This window comes from Delphinapterus leucas, chromosome 10, assembly GCF_059928025.1.
Source record: "Delphinapterus leucas isolate spDelLeu-1000000601 "Yukka" chromosome 10, BTC_Dleu_Yukka2, whole genome shotgun sequence".
Lineage (NCBI taxonomy): Eukaryota > Metazoa > Chordata > Mammalia > Artiodactyla > Monodontidae > Delphinapterus > Delphinapterus leucas.
Window position 1 is genome coordinate 81,392,111 of NC_143138.1, and position 8,833 is coordinate 81,400,943.

General features: G+C 48.9%; 1 protein-coding gene and 1 long non-coding RNA gene across 5 annotated transcripts in view; one reads left to right on the forward strand and one right to left on the reverse strand.

The window, feature by feature from the left end:
• The window catches only part of LRIG1 (leucine rich repeats and immunoglobulin like domains 1), a 121,119-nt gene that overhangs the window by 63,072 nt on the left and 49,214 nt on the right, over positions 1-8,833 (reverse strand). For 3 of the 4 annotated variants that reach the window (XM_089919527.1, XM_089919528.1, XM_022572607.3), the window contains exon 3: positions 7,538-7,612. In XM_089919527.1, the coding sequence (XP_089775653.1) occupies positions 7,538-7,612 (75 nt within the window). Of the gene's footprint in view, positions 5,349-7,537; positions 7,613-8,833 lie in introns of those variants that run through there. The other variant, XM_089919529.1, reaches the window with a different exon arrangement.
• Positions 2,605-8,833, forward strand: part of LOC149748304 (uncharacterized) — a 26,718-nt gene continuing 20,489 nt past the window's right edge. Inside the window, exon 1 of the long non-coding RNA XR_016394740.1 lies at positions 2,605-6,734. This is a non-coding gene — a long non-coding RNA (uncharacterized LOC149748304). The remainder of the gene's footprint in view (positions 6,735-8,833) is intronic.

Below are 8,833 nucleotides of genomic sequence, written 5' to 3' on the forward strand. Positions count from 1 at the left end.
AGGTCACTTTGTCTGGGAACGTTCCCCGTCTTGCACCCCATCAGCGACGGCGGCCAGGAGCCCCTGAGAACTTCCCAGGCCCTGCCTGGCTGGTATGACAACTGCCTGTTTACTCATCCTTCTCTGCAACTAGACTGCGAGTCCCTTGAGGGCAGGGACTCTGGCCCGTGGGGCACGTTTGTCTGTCCTGGGCTTCACGGGGAGCGCGCTCTGGCACACCTCCCTGTTGGGCCCCCGTCTCAGCTTCCTCCACTTTCCTTTCTGGCGCTCACTGACAACCAGAAGGTCAGCCTCCCGGGGGCAGAAGGCCAGAAAACAGGAGGTGAGGATCGGGGCCATGACTGGACGCAGGGTGGAGGACAGGTGTGGGCCCCGAGTTCTGATTCCCCCATCAGGGCAGACGAGCATGGCTGTGCTCACCTTCCAGATGCCTCGCCTGGAACAAAGCAGCACCTTTCAAGTCTCAGTCGAGGGTAAAGCTGTATGTGATAACAGTGACAATCAGCAGAAAGGGAAGCGGTGCTAGAAGCGGCTCCCGGCAGGGAGGCACAGCTGTAAGCAGAGCTGCTGATACCCGCACGTGGAGGTGGGTACAGAGCTCCTGCCAGAAGAGGCTGCCTGCCTCCCAGGGACTCGTGAAGGTCTGATGGGGAGGCCTACGCGATCGCCAGTCAACAGTCAATTAAGCAGAGACAAATTGATAACAGCCGTGGGCCTCAAACCGCGGCCAGAGACAGAGCCGTGCTGCCCACGCTAGCTCCGAGTCCACTGCCCCCAGCACTGTGCTCGGAAATAAATACCTTAACCAGGGCTTGGAGCCCCACTGTCCCAAAGAAATGCCTGTGCCCATACCGGTGACAAGGGGAATGTGTCTAAATAATTTACTGCCCTCCAAAGGCTCAGCAGCGTGGTTGCTAAGGACACCGCCCTGCCCCCCACCACATTACTACAGAAGCTCAGGTAGTGGTTCTCCAAGGGTGGGAGGTTCCCAGACCAGTAGCAACAGCATCACCTAGGAACTTGTGAGCAAAGCAGATTCTTTAGTCACACCTCACCCAGACCTGCCGGATCAGAAACTGGGGCTGGGGCCCAGCCATCCTGTGGCCCAGCGAGCCTTCCAGGTGATGCTGGTAAATGGTCTAGTTTGAGAACCAAACAGGTGATGGAGAGAAGCCATGATCTCCCAAGGGAACGGGTGTGACGTTTTACCCAGAGGAAAGAATCCGTTCACACCCACAGAAATCTGGGCAAACGAGGCAGAAAGTGAGCACGTCTCTGAAGACACAGAAGAGAGGAACCAAAGCCCCCGGTTTACATCTGTTTTCCTGTTGTGCTGCTTTCTGACTAGGGCCCTGGCTTCCCTTTAGCATCTGGGATCTGAACCGGCTACAGGCTGCTCAGGGAACACGGAGATTCATTCACACTTGACTTGGGGCCTTTTAAACACAGCTTTGTTCACAGTTTCTCCCTAAAGCGTTTCAGTCACTACTGACTCCACGATCCTGATGAAAGTGTGTCCAAAGGCCTGCAGCGAATAAGATGTCAACGGCCCAGATAGGGTTTACTTTTACACCAACGCCCAAGCTGACTGGCCTTCCTTCACCAGCAAGACTAACACCTGGGTTCTAACTGGAGGACGCCACTCAGAAGCAGGATACGGAAAGAACTGCCCATTGCCACATTTTCTATGAAACTTGATTAAGTCCACTCTTAACCTGATGATTCGTGGATGGTCCAGCAAATTCCCCCACAGGAAGGACGGACAATCCTTACCTTGGGGAGAGTTTCAACGTCCACCTCCCCTTGTACACACACTTGTAGTCCCCATAGGTCCACCTTTGTATCAGGACGTAAGGAGCTCCACCGTCCAAGGTTACCACTCAACTTTGTAAGACCACACACACACGCACGCACGCACGCACACACACACGTTTTAGCAATGCTAGGTGACTATTCATTACTCAGTGTAATTTCACCTGAAAATTAACAGTCTCAGCTCGGGTCCTGAAGCCCAACCTAATTTTCTGAAGTTGAGTTCCGGGCCCCTTTCTCCCTGGCTGGGCCCTCGGGGAAATGGATTCCTCTCCCCATTCCCGAGAGGCTGCCCAGATCCTCACTGCCTCCTGCTAAGGCTCACGCTTCTTTTTTTGTGTGTGTGTGGTACGCGGGCCTCTCACTGTCGTGGCCTCTCCCGTTGCGGAGCACAGGCTCCGGACGCGCAGGCTCAGCGGCCATGGCTCACGGGCCCAGCCGCTCCGCGGCATGTGGGATCTTCCCGGACCGGGACACGAACCCGTGTCCCCTGCATCGGCAGGCGGACTCTCAACCACTGCGCCACCAGGGAAGCCCTAAGGCTCACTCTTTAATTAGGCTTTAATGTGAATTGATCTTCCCATTAATGAGCCTGTAAAAAGGACTAATCTGGCCCCTTTTTTCTAGAGGGTATGCTAGGCACACGGAGAGTTAAATACTGCTGTTGATTTTACTTCCCCAGCAGACCCAGCCCAGAAGAGCTCCCTCCATCCCTCCCGGCCTCGCCTCGTGCTCCCTCAGCAGCACCCACTTAACTGGCTCCCAGTGGGGTCACAGACGGGACAGCAGGTTTCATTCCTTCCAGGTTTTATTCTCCGGAAGTTACCATAAAGCGATGTTAAATACGCCATCCCTTTGACTTCATCAGTTTTTCTTCAGCTAAGAGGTCACAGCAAAATACAGAACCACATAGTTCAACCCGCCTCTGATGTTTTCATTTAAATTTTTCATATTCTAAGTCTTCCAGGTACTTTGCTAACAGGAGAGAAAGATACTTTTCTCAAAAGAAAAAAAAAAAAAGATGAGTTTTCAAATTACTGGTTGCCAGGAAGCTGGGAGGACGGGGATAGGAGAAGTGACGGCTTCAGGGGTAGGGGGTTTGTACTGGGGATGATGGCAACGTTCTGAAATTCGACAGCATTGAGGGGTGCACAACACTGAGGAGGTACTAAAGGTTTCTGACCATACACTTTAAATCCGATAAAACAGTGTTTTATGTTATGTTAGTTTTCTCTCGATAAAAAAAAAAATATAGGGGCTTCCCTGTTGGCGCAGTGGTTGAGAATCTGCCTGCTAATGCAGGGGACACGGGTTTGAGCCCTGGTCTGGGAAGACCCCACATGCCGCGGAGCAACTAGGCCCGTGAGCCACAACTACTGAGCCTGTGTGTCTGGAGCCTGTGCTCCGCAACAAGAGAGGCCGCGATAGTGAGAGGCCCGCACACCACAATGAAGAGTGGTCCCCGCTTGCCACAACTAGAGAAAGCCCTAGCACAGAAACGAAGACCCAACACAGCCCTAAATAAATAAAGTAACTAATTAATTAAGAAAAAAAAAAAGTAAATCCTATTTTCAAAAAAAAATATATATATATAGTTTTCAGAAAAGTTTTTTTTTCCCCCCGAAGATTCGAAGTAAAAGGTATTTTGATGTGTTTTCAAATGCAACATAGAACCTAAGAATTTTAACAGCACAATGACAAAGTCACAGGTAATTGTGTGCACGGAATCTTAGCCTAGATCTCCTACCTGATCAAGGCCACAGCTTGGGGGAGAGGGAGCGGCAAGGCATGGGTAGGGGACAGGGTCCAAAACACACCACCAACTGGAAAAGAAGTTACGTGAACAAAGCCAAGGGCCACGTGGGAAACATGCTACAGCTAATACACCTGAGACAAAGCTGCTGTGCTTTAAAACTAAAGTCGATTTTACAGCAAGCTTTTTATTCCTAGGAGTGAAAAAAAAACGCAACCATTTCCACTGGAACCAATCTCCTCAGTGATACAAGTGCAGTAACACCACAGGAAAACTGGAAATTTTTCTTCCCCAGAAACGTCACTCATGCATCTTATGCATCACACGAAATTACTGTTGCTGTGGGAATCGTAACTTGAGTTTCCTGGACTTGGAATTAGAAAAAAAAAAAATCTCAAATGTGAAAATCTACCAACAGATCCTGTCCCTGTTGAACAAAAAGTCTGTTTCTTTTTCAGAGAACTATTTTATCAAATTTAGCTCCCTCGCTCCAACCCAATCCTATTAAAAGCTTTCCTCGAGTTTAATGCTTTTTGGTTATTAAGGACAAATGGCTTTAGCATTATCTGCCGAACGCGATGCAAATAAAAATCCGCTCTTTGACAAATACTTTAATTGAATCTGATTCCTTTAATCAGAAAGTATTAACCAACTGAAATTTTCCTGAAGGACTCAAGTTCCCCAAACTCTAGAAAACTCTGTTTTGAGGCCCTGATAGTAAAGCCAGACTTGAAACAAACCCTTTTCCCACACAGGCCCTCCCAAGTGTGACCTCAGCAAAGAAGGGCACTGGTATCTGGGGGATCAGAACACTGTCTTGTGAGTGAGGAACCAGGGTTACTGACAAGGACACGGGAGACAGGAAACCAAACACAGAGATGAAGAGCCGACTTCTACAGGCAAAAGTCCCTAATTGCAGGTGTCTGAGCTGAAAACCACAAAGCTGCTACTTCTGAAAGACGTAAGGCAGCAACAGTGGTTACAGGACAGGGGTATTTCTTTTGTGACATTACTACCCCAACCCTCAGTTTCTGAGTCACAGAAGGAATATACAAGCTGCAAGTGTACTTTTACCACGTGTTTCAACCCCTTCACTCTCCAGATGAGGAAAAAGCACCCTGTCCCACGTCACAACACCATCAGAGACACAGCTGGATATATGCCTGGTCCCCCCTGTTCCCTGACCCGCCTGCCCACAACCTTGTCCCCAGAAAGCTGTCCCAGCTCCTCTCGTTCAGACAGCCTCAGCCATCTGGGCCCTTTGCACATTCTGATTATTTTTCTCATCCTCCTCCTGCCCACAAAGGGGAGAATCTGGAGACTAAGGGCTACCAGCGTCAACGTTGATGAAGCTAACTGACCAACCACATTTGCAGACATCATGTCAGGAACTTCCCACACGCGATGGCACTGAATCTTTCCGAGGTCACTCTGGGCCCCAACTGCACGGGCACAGAAGGTACTGACTAAATGTTTGTTGAACATGTGACACCTTTTACCGCTATGGTTCTGAAAAGCCACAAACACCCCCGCAAAACATGCTCTTCAAAGCCTGGACGGTTGCAATCATCATGTGGATGGAGATGTGAGAAAATCATGTTCATTTGTTGCCCGCTCTGCTATTTTCTCCCCTGTCCTTTGCACGACCGGCTCGGGGAATACAGGAAGGCATGAAGGATGAGAGCAAAATTATCTATAATCCTGCTACCCCGATGTCACCGTGCTAGCCTAACTCTGCAGGCACTAGATCCAGGCGTCTAAGATTGGAGAACACAGGCCCCTCAGAGAGAAGGAAGATAAAGACCCTTCAGCGTCTGTACTTTGAGAGAAATCACTGACCAAGTCAGATGGAGACCAGCTTCAGGCCAAAGGTAGTATCTGCCAATACGAACCTGCATTTTCCAAACTGAATCAAAACCAGGAAGGAGTCTCTTTTCTTTTTTTTTCCTTTCCTACTTTACATATTTTAATGCTGTCTAATGGAATAGCAGGAACAAGGCCAAGCAACCCCACTGCTCCTGACACTTCGGCCAAGGAACAGAAATGTATTTTTAGTGAGCAGAGCATGGCCTGATTCAGAGCACCACGGGCCCTCGGGGCAAGGATGGGTCACCTGCCACACTCCTGCCTGCTGTGCCGGGGGGAAGAGACAGGAGCAGTGAACGAGCATTTGGGCCCCGTTTTGGTTCACCTCTCGATTTTGCACCTTACAGGAACTCAGGCAGCCTTGGTTTCCTGTCTGGTAACACAAAGATGTTCTCTCTGGCCCTGGCTTCCCAACCAAGGGGAGGGAGGGAAAGCAGTGCTTCTCAAACTTGAACAAGTAGGCAGGTGGCCAGCGGCCCTTGTGAAGGCAGCGTCTGACTCAGCAAGGCTGGGATGACACTTGAGATCCCGCATTTCTAATGAGCTCAGTGCCGATAGGACTCTGCTGGTCTAAGAACCATCCTTTAAATAGCAAGGAGTTAAAAGTGTCTTCCGGTGCATTGCTCTATACACATACCAGGGATTGACATGTCCCTAACTGGCCTCAGGTAAGGGTGACTCATTTAATTTAACGAGCAATGAGACACCTTCCAGATGCCAGACCCCGCAGGCCAAATGGGTACAAAAAGGGAGTCAGATCCTTGACTGTCCATCTTGGGACAAAGAGCTACGTCCTTTGCGCCAGCATTTCACAGGTACAAGAAGTGACTCACAGACCCTGTGGCCTTAAGGGTGAGATCATGCCAAGGCCCAAGGGGCCAGGTGACAACTAGCTACCAGCCAGCAGCCAGCCGCCATCTCTCAAACACCTACTCTGCCTGTGCAGGACGGTAGGAGCATCATATACATCACACTCGCCTTGAACCTCGGGCTGACTGCCCCCGTGTGTACAGCGGGCCAAGAACACATTCTGCAGATGAGGGAAATGAGGTTCAGAGAAGTGAATCTGTCTGTCCGGGTCACAAGGCTGGGCCGCGATTCTAACCCCCTGCTCCCCAACCCCACAGTGCCTTGAAAAGGGTTGAGCCCGAGACAATGTTTCACAAGGACAGGGCATCTCCGGAACGCAGGGCCTGTGGCCAGCAAAACCCGGAGATCTGAAAGCTGCACCAGCCATCAGACGGATGACTCCTTCCCACCAGGTCCCTCTGCTTGGCTCAGGGTCGACAAGAGATACCCACAGGTGAGCAGACCAGTTATAACACCAGCAAAATCAAAATCAAATAAAAACCAGTGGGGCTGGAGTGGGAACAGGAAATTAGGTGTGAAGAGGGAGGCGCTCTGCTGGGGGAGCTGTCACTAAAATCTGGTCTAGAAAACTGTTGGACTCATGACTGGTTTATCTGGAAAGACCTCTGGGCGAGTTTTAAACAAGCAAACGCCTCCACCTGACTGCTGAAGAAGTGGGGTAACTCTCAGTTACCTCCCTTTCTTTCTCATTTAACTCTCTTTATACCCTTTTTCATCTCCAGTGTGTTGTCTATAATAATCGACACGCTGTACGTTGTCTAACACCTGACCATGACAACGAATTCCTTACTTTTATATTGATTTCAGAAGGCTGGTGGATTTTTTTTTTTTTTTTTTTTAAGCCATGAAAGTGAGTGGAGTCACATTCCCAAATTCATTACCACAAAGATGAGCCTACTGTCTTATCATGCACACAGCTTCTTTTAAGTTGGGTTTGTTCACTCAAATTGCAGCTTAACCACTAGGACAAAGAAATTTAATTCTATGTACCCCTGGGCATTAAAAAGATAATTTCCCCCCAAATTAGAGATGAAGCAAAACTTCTGGGTTTTAATTCTACACACCCCAAAAGAACAAGCAAGGCTTTTGTTATAATCATTAGAGCTACATGGAGAAAGGCCCCTTTTTTTTTAACCAGTGAGCCCAGAAACACGAGTTGCCCTGCCACCAAATGTCAGCAAGATGATACCATGGCCTCCCCACACAGTCCAGGGTCCCCCAAATGGTACCACTTACAGAAAGAGAGAGAGGATACGAGATGAGGCAGCACCCAGCGACGGTATGGCTGTCAACTCATTGTTATTGAGGTACCTGTAATGACAACAAGAAGAAATGAATCATTCAAATTAAGAGTAAGAAATCACAGACATAAAAGGGAAATAAAAAAAAAACAACAGTGCTGAGTTGCCCATGGGAGGACTGCTGTGTTGTAATGCTGAATACGAGATAAAGAATTTAAAAGCAAGTTGTTAACGGGAGAGAATTTATGCCAGGTCACAAAAGCCAATTATTTACCACACCCAGAATTTGTGAATAAACACTCAGGAGATGTCTCCCGTCCTCTAGGAGCTTCCAATCTAGCTCAGAAATCAAGACTAACAGACAGCAAACTGCGAACGCAGGCCAAGGTGCATGATGCAGAACGACAGCACCCTCAAGACCCCCAGTGAGAGAACTCCTTGTGGGCTGAAACAGTCAGAAAAGGATCTGGGGAGGAAAGACCGCCCCCTCCTGGTTGTTTTGTACACATCCCTGACACGGCTCTGCCCTCACCAAAGGGCAACACGCTCGGACCCAGCGCCAAAGACTCGTGCACTCCCGTTGGGTTCCTGGCGCTGGGACACGTGGGCCAATTACTCCAATGCCTCATCTGTACAACAGCAAAGGAGCTGGACTTGGAGATTCTCATCTATTTGAGATTCCAGCTTCTCTGAACTCTGATGAAGTCTCCAGACACGTTTCCCAGGAATATATCCGTATAACGGATATATACACACACACTTTTGCACGCAGACAACTGGAAAATCCTCCTCAGACCACAGATGCTTCCCAAGCTCCCTTCCCGCTCGAATATTCTAAATCTGTACTTCCATAGTTCATGACTCTTAACGGAAGGGGAAGCCCGAGAACCAGGACACAGCTCGCCTGGTCCGCCCCCACAGACTCCGGAATCTGGCCTCCTTACATGGACATGTATTTCCAAATCTGAGAAGAGAATCGAAAATCAGGCTTGCAAAGTGAGTGCAAAAATCCTTAGGAAAGCCAAAGCAGTGCTCAGGCTTTTTGCCGGGTGATGGGCTGGAAAGAAACTGTATCTGGGATGCAGAATCAAGGATAAAGCTAGGTTATCTTACTCTCATTTTTGCAGAGTATGTCTTACATAGAGCATCTTGTTATGGTTTGAAGACAAGGCCACTGAAATGACAGCTGTATTCATACAAGTTTACAGCTAGTGTTTGCTTGAATAGAATAATCTGGTTGTCTGCCATCTTTTATAGAAATGAATAGGGTTAAAAAAAGGGAAAAGGCCTT